This window comes from Podarcis filfolensis (assembly GCF_964270895.1).
Source record: "Podarcis filfolensis genome assembly, chromosome: 3".
Taxonomy (NCBI): Eukaryota; Metazoa; Chordata; class Lepidosauria; order Squamata; family Lacertidae; genus Podarcis; species Podarcis filfolensis.
In genome coordinates, this window is record NC_139606.1 from 8,164,454 (window position 1) to 8,185,067 (window position 20,614).

Below are 20,614 nucleotides of genomic sequence, written 5' to 3' on the forward strand. Positions count from 1 at the left end.
CCTTCTCCTTGTGCCCTCCATCTTTCCCAACATCAGGGTCTTTTCCAGGGAGTCTTCTCTTCTCATGAGGTGGCCAAAGTCTTGGAGCCTCAGCTTCAGGATCTGTCCTTCCAGTGAGCACTCAGGGCTGATTTCCTTAAGAATGGATACGTTTGATCTTCTTGCAGTCCATGATCTTCTTGCAGTCCATAATTCAAAAGCATCAATTCTTTGGCGATCAGCCTTCTTTATGGTCCAGCTCTCACTTCCATACATCACTATTGGGAAAACCATAGCTTTAACTATACGGAACTTTGTTGGCAAGGTGATGTCTCTGCTTTTTAAGATGCTTTCTAGGCTTGTCATTGCTTTTCTCCCAAGAAGCAGGCGTCTTTTCATTTCGTGACTGCTGTCACCATCTGCAGTGATCAGGGAGCCCAAGAAAGTGAAATCTCTCATTGCCTCCATCTCTTCCCCTTCTATTTGCCAGGAGGTGATGGGCCAGGAGGTGATGAGCACTCAGGACTGATTTCCTTAAGAATGGATACGTTTGATCTTCTTGCAGTCCGTGGAACTCTCAAGAGTCTCCTCCAGCACCTGAATTCAAAGCTAAACAAGCTGCCCCCTTCATGGATCACTGCCTTGCTGTGGCGAAGGAGCTTGAATAACTCACTGCAGATCAGTGGCGTAGCCTGGGTTGTCAGCACCTGGGGCAAGGCAAGTAATTTGCGCCCCCTAACCCTTGGATTTTAGCACTCGAGTGCGAGTGCGCCCCCCCAGATGTTGCACCCGGTGTGGCCAGCCCCCCCTGCACCCCCCACGCTACGCCACTGCTGCAGATGGTGACAGCAGTCACGAAATTAAAAGACGCCTGCTTCTTGGGAGAAAAGCAATGACAAACCTAGACAGCATCTTAAAAAGCAGAGGCATCATGTATAGTTAAAGCTATGGTTTTCCCAATAGTGATGTATGGAAGTGAGAGCTGGACCACAAAGAAGACTCCCTGGAAGAGACCCTGCAGGAGGCAGTGGAAGACAGGAGTGCCTGGCGTGCTCTGGTCCATGGGGTCACGAAGAGTTGGACACGACTAAACAACAAAACAAGCTATAGCTTAGGGCCCAAAAAAACATTTAAAGAAAAAAACCCCGCACCCCCATCCTTTTTTAGGAGAGCAGCCTGTGACAGAGAAACCATCATCGTGATGAGAGCACTAAGCAGACCTGAGTACAAGGATATTACAGCATGACAGCAAACCTAAAAATGAATATTGTGGGTATGCTGTATTGACCACAATCTGAGTACATACAGATAGGTTTGCGCTGTAAATGCTTCCCTTTTCCAAATGAAAACTCTATTCCCTCCAAAAAATACCTCTATTTGCAGCATATCATAAACAGTCCCTACAATATTAATGGCATGAGTGCAATTACATCAAGCCACAAAAGTATTTGTGAAGATTTAAGGGAAGGGTCAATTCTCACATTGCATTTTTAGAAACTGGCCTTGGATCAGTTCCTGGAAGTAATAAACATAAGGAAGGGTACTTACTGGATGTTTAAGAGTGCACAGCTCATAGAGAACGCATCCCAGCGACCATATATCACTGGAAAGACAGGTTTGAAGAGTGATATTAGCTTAAGGCAGGAGTGGGGGAGCCTCTTCAGCCTCTCAGGCTGGATCTTGGGGTTCCCCCACCCTGGTGGGCCACTTTTGACAGGTAGGCAGTGCCGGATTTACATATAAGCTAAACAAGCTATAGCTTAGGGCCCCACTCTCTTGCCCCCCCCCAAAAAAATAAAGAAAAAAACCTGGACTTACATTTCCAAAATAGAAGATAAAAAACAAATAAAATAAAACCTACATACAGCAGCAGTGGTTTGTGTTGTGTAGGCTCCTATGATGTAAATCAGGGGTGACCAACTCCCAAGAGACTGTGATCTACTCACCAGAGTTAAAGACGGGCAGTGATCTACCGCCTTTTTGGGGGTTCAGGTCAAAGTTGTTCAGCTTTTTTAAGAAGGAAGTCCCTGTTTTGGGGGGTGCAGGCAAAGTGTTTAGCTTTTCTTAGGGGAGCCGACGATCTACCACAGATGTCGGTAGATGTCACGATCTACCTGTTGGATGTGCCTGATGTAAATCATGGGCCCTGCCTGCTCCCTAAAAGATCACTATAGTTTCTGTATATAGCCTACATTCTGGATGGACTTTTCGACAATTGCTTTGATAAAATACATATTTTGTTATGTGCAAATGGCTTTAGATACCTATTAGGTCCATAAATTACCATATAGCATATATTTGTTAAGTTGTGGGTGAACATATCAGACGACACAGCAATTCTTCAAACAGCTCTTGCTTATTCACAGGCCAGAACAGAAATGAACTGAAGGGTTCAGCCAGCCTGCTTATATAGAGCTCCACTACAATGCAACAGTAAGACTTTCTGTAACTACCCAATCACCTAACGTCACTTTCAATCCCTTATTTGCATATGTGGACCTGAGTGAAAACTATCTACAGTATCCCCCCCTGCTGGCCCAGGGTGAGAACTTTAGTACATAACAATATTCAACACAAAAAAACAGCAACAATTGCAGATAAAACGTGAAGTGCTTGGAAAGTTCATTTTAAAAGGAATTTCAGTTCCAGTCCACCCTCTCTAAAAAGGAACCAATTTTGTTTCTGTTAAATTCACATCATCCTTATCAGTTGTCTTTCCTTGTTTCCATCCTTTTTCTAGATGAAGCCCCTTTGGAGCAAGGAACTACTATATTATTGGCTGTAAGCACCCTACATATGGATGGCACTGTGTTAATAACCTTTGAAAGTTTTAGAATTAAGTTTTGAAAAAACAATTGTAAGAACTACAAAAGGATATAAAGAAACTTTAAAAAAATAAAAATTGTTTGAATTTGTCATTATCTGCTGGTGCATTAAGTTTTCTTGTTGCATATGTGAAGATTTAAAATACACTATTTTCTGGGAGAATCCCAAGGCCCATTAAATCAAGCCAAGCACAATCAAGAGGTTTTTTAGGCAGGTCTCCATAGTGTCTTTGGATTAGGAGAGGAATCTGATTGTTTAGGTAGAGGTAGATCTCATGGAGCATCTACCCAAGTATAAAATATATTTACAGTCTATGTTGGGCTTTAGGACAAGATATTTGAATCTGTTGTTTTCCTCTCTTATAAAGTGCTTAGCTTAATTCTTTCTGGAAGAAACGTATCACAAAAAAGTGGATATAAATTATTTTATTTTAAACATGTGTTATTATAAACCAAGATTTAAACATTCATTTAAAATGTTTTTAAACTTCCGCAGTGGAAAAGTTCTATGGAAAAGTTATACAAACAGGTTTTTAAAGGGATAGCACAAAATTTTAGAGACAAGTTTTACAAGAGATTGAAAAAATTGTGTATATTGAATAGTAGGGTTAGTAGTTACTGCTAGAATTGAATTAGTGTTAAGGCCAGAGGAAGTTATGAGTGTGCCATCTCAAGACCTGCTTCACATTTCTTAACCATGGTTAGGAATGTGAGCATTATGTCTGTACTGGAGCACGATTCAGAGATGTTTATTTTATTTGAAAATGAAAAATACACACACAATAAAAGACCGCCTTATTCTTAGAACATACACTTGCAGATTAAAGGCATATTAATAAACATTACCAAAGAAAACCACTTTGATGGTCACATCCATAAACCAAATAGATGACCAAGCATTACTCACTGTTAAAATACATCACACCTTATATACCCACGATACCCTTTTCTATTCAATACAGCTATTATTAGTTGCATCAAAAGCAATGTCGCTCGTTTTGCTTCTGATCATTTCAAAGAAACCTTAAAATTGTGCCATAATCACTCTTGCCCTTGTTGGGTACAGAGTTTGCGCAGTGCACTGTTGTGTCTGTAGATGAAACCAATGCCTTCAGCTCCGAATTCTTCAAGTTGTTCAAGTGAAGAAACACAAGGGTTGTGGTCTTTCAACATATCTGGCAACTTACACACCTTCTTTTGTATGCGGCTAGAACGTCTCACAGGAGTTAAAAATTTCAGATCCTTGATTGCAGGATGGTTACCGTCACCCTGCATTTTTTTATTTGTGCTTGGAGATCAATGAGGGAGGGAAAAGAGGTAGGCCATAAATACAAAATATTTGCAAGATTACAACTTGTTATAAGGCAAGCAGACATTAAGTTTGACACTGAATATTACTTAAGTTATTCTCTCTACAGCACTGATCTCAAATCGGCAGCCCAGCAACGTTAGATGCTCTAGGTCTGCTGTGACAGAGAGGCAACATACAAACTGAACTGGAGAGCTGGGTGAGAAGATTAGGACTTGTTGTCGTTCATTTGAATGATATTTCTCAGTTGCAAGTTTTACTTTGATATCCCTTGAAAGGCTTGCAAAATAAATGAATAAATAAGCCATACCTGGCAGAATCACCACCCCCAAATACTTACTGAGTTCTCCATTCAGCTTGAGATTGAACAAAGGTGTCAAATATAGTGACCCACCCACATTAGAAACCAGATAGAGAATGTAAACCTGAAGAGGCAGCTTACCTTATTAAGGAGGGAGTAGTCGACAAGTTATACTTAATTAAGTACGAGCCTCCTTTGTCAGTTTCAGGAGTTGGGAACTCTAGTATTCTCTCTCCCTCTGCATTGCCACTATCCTGCTCTTCTTTTTCGAGAACTGTAGGCTTCTCTTCTTTATTTTGGTGCTTTTCTTCAACTGCAATGCTCTCTTGTTCAGACTTCAAACAAGCCTCTGCTTTTTGAGAAGTCACTTCATTACCAGACTCCATCTTGTTATTGACGTTTAATTCCTTGAACGCGTTTTCTATCTTCTCTTCATCTAAATGAACTTCGGCCTCATGATTTAGAGTGATTTCTTTTTCCACACATTCCTCTGAAAATAGAAATACACTGTCATAAGTCAAGGTGACCCAGAACTTTTTCCTGTGGAAAAAAATTGAAATTCAGGGGTTAACTTACTCAATGTAGACTAGTGCCATATCTTTTGATAGTTAAATCACATTCACTATGAAGTAGAATTTGTAGCACATTTTTGTTACAAAAATAGGATGAATGGTTGTATTTCCAAACAAGTTGCGACTATACGTTCAAAATAAGTATCTTGATAAAACCTGATGAAGAATGGTCCATCTTTCCAGAAAGGTAATTTTAAAATGTAGGCAACAAGCAGAGTCACAGTATAGCAAACCAAGGACAGAAATATCTTCACCGACTATACATTTCAGCTTTTAGAATGTGGAACGATAGCAACAGAGTTACAGCTAAGAAGGTTAGGAGCCAGATGCTTGAAGGAACAAAGGAAAAAGAGGGGGAAAAGTTAATATGTTCATAATTGCACTCAAATTAGTGGGCGCAGATAATCTCCAATTAAAGTTTCTGCTTTATTATTAAACTATTAATTTAAGGGCAACAAGCTGCAATCTTAAATTAAAAATAGTTACTCTTACCAGATTTAGATATGATTTTTGTTTTCTTCATAACATCTGCTAATGTACGGCGTAACTCATCCTTGGGCTAAAAGAAATGTGATTTTGTTAGTACCAGATCATGCCCAAGTCAATTGTAATTACCGTATTTTGCGCCCCATAGGACGCACCAGCCCATAGGACGCACCTAGTTTTTTGGGGGGGAAATAAAGAGAAAAAAAAATAATTTCCCCCCCAGGTGCGGGGCTGGAAGAACCAGGTCGGGGAACAGCGGGAAGGCGCGCTCCGCCTCCCCGCTGTCCCCCGAGCTTGTGGGGCTGGCAATGGGGAGAAGTGCGCTGAGCCCAGGACTGCAGGCAGCTCTGCACAGCCATCGGGAGCCGGGCGGGACTTCACGCCCCGCTCCCGATGGCCGCGCAGAGCCCGGGACTCCAGGCAGCTCTGCGCAACCCTCGGAGCTGGTCTCCCGAGGGTTGCGCAGAGCTTCCTGAAGCCTGGAGAGCGAGAGGGGTCGGTGCACACTGACCCCTCTCGCTCTCCTGGCTTCAGCGAAAGCCTGCATTCGCCCCATAGGACGCACACACATTTCCCCTTCATTTTTGGAGGGGAAAAAGTGCGTCCTATAGGGCGAAAAATATGGTAGCCAGTGTGCTGTAGCGGTTCGCGTTGGACTAAGACTGGGAAGACTCAAGACTAAATTCCCACTTGGCCATGAAACTCACTAGGTGACTTCGGAGCTATCTACTTCAGAGTTGTTGTGTGGATAAAATACTACAGTACGTACACCACCTTGAGTTCCTTGGATGAAAAGTCAATAAATATAAGCTTTTACGTGGTAGAGGACACAACCACGGAATTTTAGAAAATAAAGCCTCATCTGCAGAATGCATAAAAATTACTCTAATTAAATATAAATGCTAACACAATAACATTTAAGAATTCTTACCTGTGCTCCTGCCAGAATTGCCTTTTCATAGATAGCAAGGACTTTTTCAATGGAGCGAAACTGTTCGAGACGCATCTGGCATACCCAGTATTTGGCAAATTTCTTTGCATCTGGCACAGACAAGGTCAGCTTTTCCAAAGTGGAATGTATGTCATCACCTGGATAACCCTAAAGATATTTTATATGTTGGCTTACTTTTTAAAAGTTGTTACGTAATATGAATTTCAGAGGTTGCGGTTAATCTGTTGCAGTGAACACTGAACTCTTGCAGCACTTTTTATAGACTAGCAGATTTATTGTGGTATAGGTTTTCAGAGACTACGGACCATGTCTTCAAAGCCTAGGGTACAGCAGAGACCCAGTGCCTCCCCGTATTTAGCACAGAACTTGGGGAAGATCTCCTCTGTTGCAACCCACCCTAAATAAGCACGCTGGACCTCTCTGTCCTCTGCAATACAGCTTGTGCTGACTGAGCGCCAGTCAACAGATCTAAAGATCGTTACCAGTGACTAACAAATCTGTGGACCACCAGTTACTCCTCTTATTGTTCATCTTCAATTGAAAGTGAGTTAGGCCTGCAAGGGGGAGCCAATAGCATCTTTATCCTGCTAATGAATTGTTCCCCATCTTCTGCGAGGGGTTTATCTCCTAATCAAATAGCTAACAGCAGAATTTTTCCCTCAGGAGCCATCTGTTCGGATTATATTCTGCCTCATACTTGGGTGATCACCTCAAAACGAAAGCAACTCATGGGGAAAATGTGACTTTAATTGTGTACAGCATGAATTCATCTGGTCCCATGTATAATGGAGAAATTCTTGCAAACAGCAGGATTTTATCATTAAGGAACCTAGGAACACAGGAAGCTTGCCTTATACTAAATCTAGCTCAGTATTGTCTCTACAGTGACTGACAGCAGCGCTCCAGGATTTCAGAGTGGCAGTCTCTCTCAGCAAGACCTGGACATGAGAATGAATGAACCTAGGAGGACCTTCTGCATGCAAAGCAGAGGCTCTACCACCGAGGTATAACAAATCATCCGTTAAAGCAATGACAAACCTAGACAGCATCTTAAAAAGTAGAGACATCACCTTTGCCAACAAAGGTCCGTATAGTAAAAGCTATGGTTTTCCCAGTAGTGATGTATGGAAGTGAGAGCTGGACCATAAAGAAGGCTGATCGCCAAAGAATTGATGCTTTTGAATTCTGGTGCTGGAGGAGACTCTTGAGAGTCCCATGGACTGCAAGAAGATCAAACCTCTCCATTCTGAAGGAAACCAGCCCTGAGTGCTCACTGGAAGGACAGATCCTGAAGCTGAGGCTCCAAGACTTTGGCCACCTCATGAGAAGAGAAGACTCCCTGGAAAAGACCCTGACGTTGGGAAAGATGGAGGGCACAAGGAGAAGGGGACGACAGAGGACGAGATGGTTGGATAGTGTTCTCGAAGCTAGCAACATGAGTTTGGCCAAACTGCGGGAGGCAGTGGAAGACAGAAGTGTCTGGCATGCTCTGGTCCATGGGTTCACGAAGAGTCGGACACGACTAAACAACAACAACAACAGAGCTGAATGAAAGTATTGAACATTTACATATACAAAAGCTTATTTCCTCATTACTGTGGCTTAACAGAGGCCTCACCTCCTCAATTAAGTGCAGACATTCCACAAGGGTCTTATTGACGCTGTCACTCAGTAGTCCTTGTTCATCTTCGTCTGCAAGGGCAGACCAGAAGGATTCAACTGGTTCTTTTATAGTTTGATGAAAGGATTCTCTTTCAGGCAGAGTATAAACAGATATGGGGGGTGGCAGCTTCTTTAGCCCTGTCAATGGTGGCCGTTCAGCTGGTGTGGTTCTACAAACAAGTCAGTATATTAGTAAGTTATCAACATTCTGCTTTGCCCCATAATGTAATTAGGAATAGGCCATGCAACAGACCCAATACAGATGTAACCCAATGACGCCCAAATGCCTAAAGGTAAAGGTACCCCTGATCATTAGGTCCAGTCGTGGCCGACTCCGGGGTTGTGGTGCTCATCTCGCTTTATTGGCCGAGGGAGTCGGCATACAGCTTCCGGGTCATGTGGCCAGCATGACTAAGCTGCTTCTGGCGAACCAGAGCAGTGCACAGAAATGCCGTTTACCTTCCTGCTGGAGCGGTACCTATTTATCTACTTGCACTTTGATGTGCTTTTGAACTGCTAGGTTGGCAGGAGCGGGGACAGAGCAACGGGAGCTCATCCCATCGCGGGGATTCAAATCGCCGTCCTTCTGATCAGCAAGTTCTAGGCTCTGTGGTTTAACCCACAGCGCCACCCGCGTCCCTGCCCAAATGCCTAACCATGGGTAAATAACTGGTAGTAAACAGCAGGTAGGTTTGATTTGAGGAAAATGGACTGGTATGCCAAATTGGACCCCAATGTGGGCCAAGCGTGGCCTGCAGGCCAGAGGATCCCCACCTGTGTATAGTATCAGTATCCTAAACCTAAAAAGTTGACCTCAAAAGAATTTGGCTTGTTTTATTTTCGGACAAAATAACTTGTGCATATCCTAAATTTACAGAGATCTAAGCCAATGTTATCCCCACACCTTTCTATTACCTTATTCCTTTTGCAGGTTTCGCTGGATTATGTTTTCTGACGCCGTCAGCTGATTTCAAAGCTGAGACAGCACCACGAGCTTCAGAAACAGGTCCCGTTAAATGTGGTCCAAGTCCAGTTTTCGTTGGAGCATTTTTCTTTGCTCTGTGCACAGATCTGTTAGCACTGACGAGCTTCCCATTCCTATTAGGATTTCTTTGGGATGCCCCATTATTCCCTGGTGTTCTATTGATAGTTTTTGTCTCATGGTTCAGAATGGGCTTTGGGTGGCCAACAGGCACCTTCACAGGAGGCCTGGCTTGAAGTGAGAGAACAGCTGCAGGTTTGGCAATAGCAACAGACTTAGAAGTATTAACTGTGCTGGTGACTCTATCATCCCTTTTGCCTGTAATGCTGCTTGTGGATTGAGTCCTCCCTGCTGATTTAGGAGCAGCAGCCATAGTGTGCCTCCTATTCTCATGTTCTGGTTTTCTTCTGAAGGAGTTTATTTTAGATTCTACTATCCTACCACAATATGAGCCAAGCGCACGCTTCTCTGAAAGGGGTGGAACGAAGGTGGGTGGTGCAGCTGTTTTCAGCACTTTCTCTTTTCCATTTCTTTTGAGTAAGGAGGTCTGGTTAAAGGACATGTGCTGGCTTTTCGTTTTAGCTGGTTCAAAAACAACTGCCAGGGGGCTACAGTTCGTTTTTGTACTAGCCAGAGGGCTACAGTTTTCAGCCACAGAAATCTGCTTCAATATGATAGGAGACTTTAAAGCTTTTGGAGAAGCTAAGTTTTCCTCCAACAAGTCATCCACTTGGGTCCACAGAGGTCCAACTGCATTTTCTTTGTTTTCCTGAAATATTAAATTAACATTATAGATCTTTTTCTCCACATTTTCCAACATAACCACCTGAAAAACAAAACGGTTATAAGCATATCTGCTTTACTTTTTCCTTAAAAAGGAAAATGATATTATTTCAACACCATTATTTCTTATATTATCATAGTGTAATATATTCCAGAGAATAATACTAGCAGGAGATTAGATATGCCAGACAACAATCTCTAGATCTAATTCTGTTGTTAGAAACAAATGAAAGCTAGGAGCTAAATGACAACTTAAACCTAGGTTATGGGCACAACAATGGAATGTCTAGGCACACGTTTTTTTTTACAGCAAGAATACAAAGCTGAAAATGAATGAACAGCAACTAAAATATTATGTTCATTTTTCACATGGTCTAGTCCAGGCATGTCCAACTCCCAAGAGACTGCAATCTACTCCCAATATAAAAATACTGGCAGGGATCTCCCCATTGTCATTGGAGGATGAACCAAAGCGACAGAGCAGAGGCATTCATTCCAGTTTTAAGTAACGCAAGCGATAAGGGTCCCGCGATCGACTGTGATCAGAAGGGGATCTACTTGTTGATTGGGGTCGACCTGTTGGACATGTCTGGTCTAGTCTTTTCACTGCCCACTCCCCTAATATTCTTAAGTCTTCCCCAGTCTTCAGAGAGCAGTTGGAAGTGGAGAGGCAGAAAAAGGTCCGCCTTTCCTTCCACTCTGCAGTTTTAACCTGAAATCTTAGGCACAGAGCTCAGAAACTGCTCGCACTAATGAAATTCCCTGTTGCAAAATGCGCTTAGAACAATGGGAATTTCGAACACTGCTCCCCACCCCATTTTCATTGTATGTAAAGCAATCAATCAAGAACTGTGAAACAGTATGTATGGGTATGTAGATGTGTGTGTAATATAAATGTAATGAGCAAGAAAAGCCGGTTTAGACTTTTTATAAATTAATTTATAGTTAACATTTTTAAACAAGTTATAAAAGCTACTAATGCATTACTAGAGTTATGATCTGGAAATTCCTGGGCTTATAAATAAATTTAGCTGTCTGTCTTTTAGAAACAGATTCCTCATTCTCCCCTTTAACTGCAAACTAGTATAATCCACCTTGAGTCCAAAATTCAAGTGAATGAATACAAGAGACATATACTTACCGGACTTTCCATTTTTTGCTTCGCAAGTAAAATTGTCCTGTGGCTTTTGCTTGATAAGCTGTTAGGAGAACAAAAAAACAAGAGATGAGCACCAGGATAGCTTAACAAGAGGGCATCCCCAAAGCTTTGACACCACAACTGAAAAAAGCCCTATCCTGCACACCCGCACTTCAGACATAGCTGTAAACTATGGACACTATCCTGTCATAAGCATCGCACTCATCCATTTCTATGAGCCTAGGAGGAGCACGGGAGCTGAGCCTCTGCCAACTGATATAGCGAGGGAAAGCAGGGTCCTCTGCGCAGAGGAGGGAAGCCGTTTAGAGGCAGGTGTGCGTGTTGAGCCCGCTTTTATATACACTCTATACAGCTGACTGTGCCCCCAAATACCCCAGTAATAAGATCATTAAGTTTACAGATGATACAACGGTGGTTGGTTTAATCACAGCTGGAGAGGGGGAGGGGGCCGATAGGAAGGAGGCTGAGCAGTTGGGGGAGTGGTGCAGGAAAAACAACTTACTCCTTAACTTAAAGAAAACAAAAGATTATTGTGGACTTTAGGAAATGTAAATTGACTGTACAGCCACTTATTATTGAGGGGGAGTGCGTGGAACAGGTCTCGGTGTTTCGATTTCTGGGAAGGAGTTGAGAGATGACCTAACCTGGGGAGAAAACAGCAAAAACCTGATGAAGAGAGCACAGCAGAAGCTATATTTTCTGAGAATCCTCCCGAAAAACAATCTCTCAAAGGACTTGTTGATGGCATTTTACCATTGTACTGTTGAGAGTGTATTAACTTATGGTCTGTGTGTGTGGTTTGGGAGCTGCACAGCCAGGGAAAAAACAATGCTGTCCAGGGTTGTAAAGACTGCAGAGAGAATAATTGGGTGCTCTCTTCCCACCATCAAATCTATGCTGTCAGGTACCATAAGAAAGCGGCAGAGATAGCGCAGGATAGTACGCACCCCAGAAATGATCTCTTTCAGCTTCTGCCTTCTGGAAGAAGGTACAGGGTTATAAAGACCAGGGCTAGCCGCCTGAGAAACAGTTTCTATGCAAATGTATTTCTGGTTCTAAACACAGCATAAGGAGTCTCTATAGTACATTGTATTTTAAAATGGGGTTTCAGAGTTTTTAGGGGGTTTTGAATGTTTTACGTAGATTATCAATTTCATTGTTCCTTATGGGACAATGTCAATAAAGATATTGTATCGTTGTGAACCGCCCTGAGATCTACGGACGAAGGGCGGTATAGATATGCAGATGACACAACCTTGATGGCAGAAAGTGAGGAGGAATTAAAGAACCTTTTAATAAGGGTGAAAGAGGAGAGCGCAAAATATGGTCTGAAGCTCAACATAAAAAAACAATGAAGATCATGGCCACTGGTCCCATCACCTCCTGGCAAATAGAAGGGGAAGAAATGGGGACAGTGAGAGATTTTACTTTCTTGGGCTCCATGATCACTGCAGATGGTGACAGCAGTCACAAAATTAAAAGACGCCTGCTTCTTGGGAGAAAAGCAATGACAAACCTAGACAGCATCTTAAAAAGCAGAGACATCACCTTGCCAACAAAGGTCCGTATAGTTAAAGCTATGGTTTTCTCAGTAGTGATGTATGGAAGTGAGAGCTGGACCATAAAGAAGGCTGATCGCCGAAGAATTGATGCTTTTGAATTCTGGTGCTGGAGGAGACTCTTGAGAGTCCCATGGACTGCAAGAAGATCAGACCTCTCCATTCTGAAGGAAATCAGCCCTGAGTGCTCACTGGAAGGACAGATCGTGAAGCTGAGGCTCCAATACTTTGGCCACCTCATGAGAAGAGAAGACTCCCTGGAAAAGACCCTGATGTTGGGAAAGATGGAGGGCACAAGGAGGATGAGATGGTGGGACAGTGTTCTTGAAGCTACCAGCATGAGTTGGACCAAACTGCGGGAGGCAGTGGAAGACAGAAGTGCCTGGCATGCTCTGGTCCAGGGGGTCATGAAGAGTCAGAACTGACTAAATGACTCAACAACAACAACAACGTTGATGATAATAATAATAATAATAATAATAATAATAATAATATGGGGAACACCCGCCCAAGCCACAACGGTCTGCCTGAATGCATGACCCCGGGCCAAGGGGTAAAATTCTGTTTTACCTGCTTGTGGAGGTACCACAGACGACTCCTAATAATAATAATATTATTAACCCTGAGCGGCTGGGGAAAATTAGTATTATTATTATTATGAAATAAGCTTGGGTTATCGCGCTCACCTGCGTGAGGAGCTCGACCGGACTTGACCGCCGCCGCCGTCGCCGCCCCAACCGCCACTCTCCTTCGCGGCGGCTCGCAACTTTGGTTTAAATCACGCGCGAGGCGAAACGGTCTTCCGGAACGCGATTGGCCTGAGAGCTTGAAATCGTCCAATTAGAATGAACGCGCGCGGGGAGGGGGAGATGCGGTGCTATTGGCTGCCGGGGTACGGCCGAGTCCGCCCACAGCACCGCCCCCCTCACTTCCATATATGGGGCGAGAGCGGTTGCTCCAGGCCGGTTTCTGCTTCAAACGAGGAAAGTGCGCATGAGCGGGAAGGGCAAATACTTTTCAACGGTCCGTTCTGGTTCCTAGCATGGGAAGAGGCGGGTGGATGCCTGCAAATCCTTCCCAGGGAAGGAGGGTTGGATGTATGGAGGGAATTTTTTTTTATTATTGTTTCGTCCAAGAGCGCACATTTGCATTTGTGTGTAATTTAAATGTTGGTGTTAATTGCATTCATTGTGCATGGAATTGTCTCTTGAGCTGCCCTTCCTCTTCATAATTTTATTTATTAATAATAATAATAATTTATATAATATATAATAATAATAATTTATTATTATTATTATTAATAATAATAATAATAATAATAAATTTGTATTTATACCCCGCCCTCCCCGGCCAGAGCTGGGCTCAGGGCGGCTAACACCAGTAAAATTACAAATAAAAAGAAACCACAATTTAAAATACAGGTTAAAATATAATTGAAAATGCAGCCTCATTTTAATAGTAGTAGTAATAATAATAATTTTTACTTATACCCCGCCCTCCCCAGCCAAGGCCGGGCTCAGGGCAGCTAACAAGCAATAATAAAAACAAGTTGAATGAATACAACTTAAAAACAAAATTAAAATACAACATTAAAATATTAAAACATTAAAATATTAAAATGTAGTAGACTTAGGTAGTTAGAATGTGATGCAGCAGCAGTATCCCCTGGTTCATCCTGGAGAAGAGTGACTAGTGGGGTGCCACAGGGTTCTGTCTTGGGCCCGGTCTTATTCAACATCTTTATCAACGACTTGGATGATGGACTCAAGGGCATCCTGATCAAATTTGCAGATGACACCAAACTGGGAGGGGTGGCTAACACCCCAGAGGACGGGATCACACTTCAAAACGACCTTGACGGATTAGAGAACTGGGCCAAAACAAACAAGATGAATTTTAACAGGGAGAAATGTAAAGTATTGCACTTGGGCAAAAAAAATGAGAGGCACAAATACAAGATGGGTGACACCTGGCTTGAGAGCAGTACATGTGAAAAGGATCTAGGAGTCTTGGTTGACCACAAACTTGACATGAGCCAACAGTGTGACGCAGCAGCTAAAAAAGCCAATGCAATTCTGGGCTGCATCAATAGGAGTATAGCATCTAGATCAAGGGAAGTAATAGTGCCACTGTATTCTGCTCTGGTCAGAGCTCACCTGGAGTACTGTGTCCAGTTCTGGGCACCACAGTTCAAGAAGGACACTGACAAACTGGAACGTGTCCAGAGGAGGGCAACCAAAATGGTCAAAGGCCTGGAAACGATGCCTTATGAGGAATGGCTAAGGGAGCTGGGCATGTTTAGCCTGGAGAAGAGGAGGTTAAGGGGTGATATGATAGCCATGTTCAAATATATAAAAGGATGTCACATAGAGGAGGGAGAAAGGTTGTTTTCTGCTGCTCCAGAGAAGCGGACACGGAGCAAGGGATCCAAACTACAAGAAAGAAGATTCCACCTAAACATTAGGAAGAACTTCCTGACAGTAAGAGCTGTTTGACAGTGGAATTTGCTGCCAAGGAGTGTGGTGGAGTCTCCTTCTTTGGAGGTCTTTAAGCAGAGGCTTGACAACCATATGTCAGGAGTGCTCTGATGGTGTTTCCTGCTTGGCAGGGGGTTGGACTCGATGGCCCTTGTGGTCTCTTCCAACTCTATGGTTCTATGGTTCTATGACTTCATGTTTGGAGTGAATCATCTTGTCACTTGAGGCAAGAAAAGGCTTTGCTTTGAACTGTGTGCAGACAAAGAGATGGATCGAAACAAAAAAAAAAATTTCCTTCCAGTAGCACCTTAAAGACCAACCAAGTTAGTTCTTGGTATGAGCTTTCGTGTGCATGCACACTTCTTCAGATACCTCTGCATGCACCTTCTGCATGCACACGATACCTTCGTGCATACCTTCTGATACCTTCTGCATGCACACGAAAGCTCATACCAAGAACTAACTTAGTTGGTCTTTAAGGTGCTACTGGAAGGAAAAAAAGTTTTTTGTTTTGACTATGGCAGACCAACACGGCTACCTATCTGTAAAGAGATGGATGTTCCTGTTGTTTATCACATTTGTATACATGGATCATAATGGAAAAATGCAGTCTCTGAAAACACAAAATACATAATAAAACAAGAGCACAAGCAAACGTAACCCACCCACCCAGTTTAATGAGTCCAGGGGCTGGGAGAAGGCAAATACTTTTGATTGATTGTGGAGGCGGGATGCGCATGCGCCGTTCCCCCTCCTCCTCCTCCGCCCGCCCCAAGGCGGCCTCCTCGTCGCCGCTTGGCCCATTTCCCTTCCGAAACGGGGAGGTGCCGGAGGGCGGCTCGGCCATCCCCGCTGCCTGCCTGCCTGCCTGCCGAGGGAGGGAGGGAGGGAGGCCGGGCTTGGCCTAAGCGCCATGGACCGCTTCGGCTGGACCAGCGGCCTCCTGGAGATCCACGAGAACCTGGTCACGCAGCAGCGCGGCGTCCGCCTCTACGACGGCGAGGAGAAGGTCGGGGGAGCTGGCCGGGGCGCGGGGCAGGCGGGCCTGGGCTAGGCAGGGGCGCAGGCTGGACGAAGCAGGCCGAGCCTTCCTCCTTCAGAGGTCCTGATTGCCCCGAAGAGGATTTTTAAAGAGGAAAAAACCTCCCGCAGAAAATGGAGGGAAGGCGCTCTGCATCTAGAAAGCTAGGGTGTCAGGGGGAGATAGGCTGCTGCTGCCCGTTTTCTACCTGCAGGGAGTCTTTTGCCAGGCATTGTGAAATGAAATACCCCCAACAACATTGGGTGGGGCTTCAGCTGATTTCTCTTACCTGTCGCAGGTATTGGAACTGTAGATCATTCCTAGGCAAGGTGTCCAGAAGTATAGCTTTGTTTTGTTTTTCCCCATTTTTTTTAATTGATTTTCACAAAATTATAGACAATCAAGTAAACAAATAAACATAAATCATAACCTTATTAAAATTACACTTATTAACATTGTTAAGTGACTTCCTCGCTTCCCCTTGGTTGAATTTCAATGCATATCCTTTTAACGGTTTTCCAAATCATAGTTCTTATAAATTTAACTTAAACCTTAACATCCTTGAATCTTTTCCTTTTGAAATTAAACATATTAATTCATCACTTAACTTATATAAAATCCCAAGCCAATAAATATCTGCAAGCTATTTCCAATTAGTCAGAAGTATAGTTTTGGATTGAATGGAGCTTTGTAGTATCGGGAAGCATCAAGCAAGGTAGTGAATTTGTTGCAAGAAGGGTGCGGATTGTGGTTCTCTCTCCCATTACAGTACTCATTTCAGTGTCTTCCTCTACATTCCAGCTTTGTTTTTGAATCAGAGGTTTTCAATACAACATCTTTTTAAAGTTTTCATACCCGCATTTTAAGTAGGTTAGGCTTGCTAAAATATCTGGATTTTTCTGTAGCATTCATACACAGATCACATGTGGAGTTTTTTATTTTCTTTATTATCACGCTGTAATAGCATCTCACCTTTGAAATCAGAATAAATGAAGAAAATCACACTGAAACAGTGTCAGAGCAAAGCAAGTCATTGAGATCCTTTGCATAGTGCAGTTGATGGTAGATAGCCCTGTTTGGAGCAGGTTGTGAGGTTGTCCTTTCCTGCCTGCCTCACTCTCCTTTTCCTTTCCCCAGGGCAGTTTGCACCTCTGGTTTAGAGAAAGCTTAGTCAATTGACTTAATAATAATAATAATAATAATAATTTATATCCCGCCCTCCCCAGCCGAAGCCGGGCTCAGAGCGGCTAACATCAAATGTATAACACATTAACATAAAATCAGACAATCAATTAAAATACATCTTCAAATCAGATCAGGATCAGAATAAAATCCAATCAGATGGCAACCCGCAGATTAGGGTTGGGGACCTTAAATGCTCACCAGGCCCAACTGTTTGTGCTGAACTTATATGGGCCTGTGAGAAAAATTGGGAGGCCACTTTCATGCAAGTTCTTAGGAAAGGGGAGAGGGAGTCAGACTGAACCCCGACCGAAGGTCTGGCAGAACAGCTCCGTCTTGCAGGCCCTGCGGAAAGATGTCAAGTCCCGCAGGGCCCTAGTCTCTTGTGACAGAGCGTTCCACCAGATTGGAGCCACAGCCGAAAAAGCCCTGGCTCTAGTTGAGGCCAGCCTAACCTCTCTGTGGCCTGGGACCTTCAGGATGTTTTTATTTGAAGACCGTAAGTTCCTCTGTGGGACAGACCAGGTCCCGTAGGTACGAGGGTCCTAAAGAGCAATGCAAGTGCACAAGGTTTCATTACCACACACTGCAAGTGTAACAACTGCACCAACAAGCCTGCTCTAATCTACAAAAAGTTTGCCTCATTTTATTATGGATTTCACAGTATCTGTGGTTCATATGCATTGAAGCTACTTCATTCTAATTCACACCAGTCTTTGCTGTCTGGTATTCCTGAGAAATAGTACTTGAATTCCATCTTAAATGTCAAAAGAAGCACCTCTCATTTTGCTACAGAAAGTGACAGATTATAGGTAGGGACCTGAATTTCAAGATTTCAAAGGCGGAAGCACCCATGAATCTGTTGCTCATGCTTGCTTCAACCAGTTCTACCTACCTTCACAATCTAGAAGGAGCTGAAGCAAAAGTTGACAATTGAAATTTCAAATGGAGAAGGGCCATGGTTCAGTGGTAGAGCAGTCTGCATGGCATACAGAAGGCTCTAAGCTGGTAGCCCCTGAAGAGCTGCCAGTCAGTGCTGACATGGTATAAGGCATTTTCCTGTATTCCTAAACTTTGGTTTAGCATAAGAACACCTGGAAAGTTTATCTCTCCCTGTGTGCCCACCAAAACTGCTTTAGAAGTTCATCAAGCCCTCCAGATTTGAGGGGGGAGTAGTGGGAGAAGCCCTGCTGTAAGAACAGATGCCCTGCTCACTCAGGGTGTTTAGTAGTATCCAGCAAGTATTCTGCATGATTTTTAAATTATGTATTGGGCAAAAATTGGATGAGACATAGATGAACTGAAATATATCTTCCTTAACCAGGTAAAGTTTGATACGGGCATATTGCTTCTGAGTACGCACAGATTGATCTGGAGAGATCAGAAAAATCATGTAAGTTTCAGCACTCTGGTATGTCTGTAATTTCCATATAATATGCAAAAGAACAGTAAAGTTAATTTGCCTGTGATGGTTGTGTGAGCAAACTGTCTCTCCCAAACAAACCATGTGCCGTAAGAACACACCTTGGAACATACCTTGGAAATGGCTTGTGGTACGTTTTGGAGCAAGACATACAGTACCAGAAATCTGGGCTCAGACATAGTGCTAAGCCCAAACACTGTTTCTGCAGCAGAACCTGGGTGTGAGCGAAGTGGCTGCTATTACTAAATGTGAACCAACACACATGCCTACTCATGCTAAACCATAATTTGACCTGACATTACATGTAAAGCAACCCAATTTAGGGTTTAGACAACATGCTGCATTCTGATTAATCAAAAATGAAAGTGAAAATTTCTGATCTCCTTGCAGCCTCTCTAAAGGAGAAGGGAGGGTTTGGTGTGTGTGCAAGCCCAAGGGGAGGTTTATTATTGTTTTCAGCATGTGACTGGTTAGGTGTGTGGGACATGATTTAGAGCAGTGTTTTTCAACCTTTTTTGGGCAAAGGCACACTTGTTTCATGAAAAAAACCACGAGGCACACCACCATTAGAAAATGTTAAAAAATTTAACTCTGTGCCTATATTGACTATATATAAAGTAATTCTCTTGAATAGGAATCAAATAAACACAAAGAAAGTGTTTTATAATTACTTTATTATGAAATAGTAAGTAAACAGAAATATGAAAAATTATAAAATACTTTATTCAGTGCGCAAGCTGGGCCTGTTTGGCTGAACACAAAGCTGATATTCTGGCTGGAATCGAAGAAAGACACACACATAGCTCTTCGTCAACAGCTCTCAGTCTCTCTCTGTATTTAGTTTTTATAGCAATCATGCTTGAAAAGCTCATCTCACACAGATATGTAGTGGAAAAAAAAGCTTTGTTTGCCAGAAGGGGGAACTTCTTGGCAGTATCCAACCAAAAACTGGCCAAAGGTAGATCAGCAAATCTTAGCTTGAAACCACGATTTTGTCTCAGTTCAGTTAGTTCCTCCTGCTCCTGTAAAGTCATGTCATTTCCACCAACTGATGCTGAGCTATAAGGGTCCCTAACCCAGTCAAGGCATTCAGTGGAGACTGAAGAGAAATAAAATGACAACTTCTCCGGTCCTCCTGGTGACTCGAGTCGCGACGTCTTCTTCTCTCCGCTGCTGCGCACACTGTGCTCGGGCAGGAAGGAAGTCGGAAGATGATGTCCTACTGTGATAGGTCCTGGCTTGAGTCTGGACCAATCAGAAAAGTGGAGGGTGTCCCCCTGAGGAGCGCCAATCAGCACCCCTGCTGGCCAAGGGTGGGGTCAAAAATCCCACCCCCCCCCCATACCCAGGACACAGTCCGGCGCCTGCCTAGTGGGCGAAAATTTGAATATTTTTTTAAAAAAAATTATTTCGAATTTTTCAATTTTTCCCACGGCACACCAGGCAACATCTCGCGGCACACTAGTGTGCCATGGAACAGTGGTTGAAAAACACTGATTTAGAGAATTGTGAGTTAGCAGCCTTGCCTCTTCACAGGTTTTACTGTCTTTAGCCAATCTCCTACTACTATAACTCTTATTAATTCAAACAAAAACAAAAACCCCTCCATTTAAAAGGCCATAGATTAATTTTATTCTTTGCTAATTAAACAGTTAGTTTCAAGAATAAAAATTCTTGAGAATTGCAACTTTGGAAATGATGAAATAAAATAGATCTATGTAATCTGAGGTACAGAGATTTAAACTGGAGATGTTAATAAGCCCAAAATGTTTGCAGTTACAGCACCAAAAACAGTAAAAAGCAGTTTATCCTTGCAGGATAGCTTTGGCAAAAAAATTTGGTTATTTTGAGCAATGTGTTGCTGTTGTTATTTCATATCCATGGGAGCTTTTTTCTCCACACACCTGTGTATGAGTAGCAAACATGGTCTAGAATGGCAAGA

The 20,614-nt window shown here is 43.1% G+C and overlaps 2 protein-coding genes across 2 annotated transcripts in view; one reads left to right on the forward strand and one right to left on the reverse strand.

Moving 5' to 3' along the window:
• Positions 1-20,614, forward strand: part of VPS36 (vacuolar protein sorting 36 homolog) — a gene marked incomplete at its 5' end in the record, with an annotated part of 180,141 nt that overhangs the window by 134,716 nt on the left and 24,811 nt on the right. The window contains 2 exons of the mRNA XM_083606648.1: positions 15,928-16,055; positions 18,574-18,642. Coding sequence (XP_083462774.1) covers positions 15,928-16,055; positions 18,574-18,642 — 197 coding nt within the window. The remainder of the gene's footprint in view (positions 1-15,927; positions 16,056-18,573; positions 18,643-20,614) is intronic.
• CKAP2 (cytoskeleton associated protein 2) lies at positions 3,216-13,410 on the reverse strand. Its single transcript, XM_083606541.1, has 8 exons — positions 13,256-13,410; positions 10,993-11,050; positions 9,002-9,837; positions 8,043-8,256; positions 6,404-6,571; positions 5,479-5,545; positions 4,556-4,904; positions 3,216-4,092 (listed from the first exon to the last, which is right to left on the reverse strand). Exons 2-8 carry the CDS (start codon positions 11,002-11,004, stop codon positions 3,846-3,848), a joined length of 1,893 nt encoding a protein of 630 aa, XP_083462667.1. The 5' UTR covers positions 11,005-11,050; positions 13,256-13,410; the 3' UTR covers positions 3,216-3,845.

Excerpts from the sequence above, each read along its gene's own strand:
- CKAP2 (XM_083606541.1), bottom strand. Across the intron at positions 6,572-8,042 it reads GTCTGCACTTAATTGAGGAG|GGTTATCCAGGTGATGACAT; the intron begins GTGAGGCCTCTG and ends AAATATCTTTAG. Across the intron at positions 4,905-5,478 it reads AAAAATCATATCTAAATCTG|AGGAATGTGTGGAAAAAGAA; the intron begins GTAAGAGTAACT and ends TTCTATTTTCAG.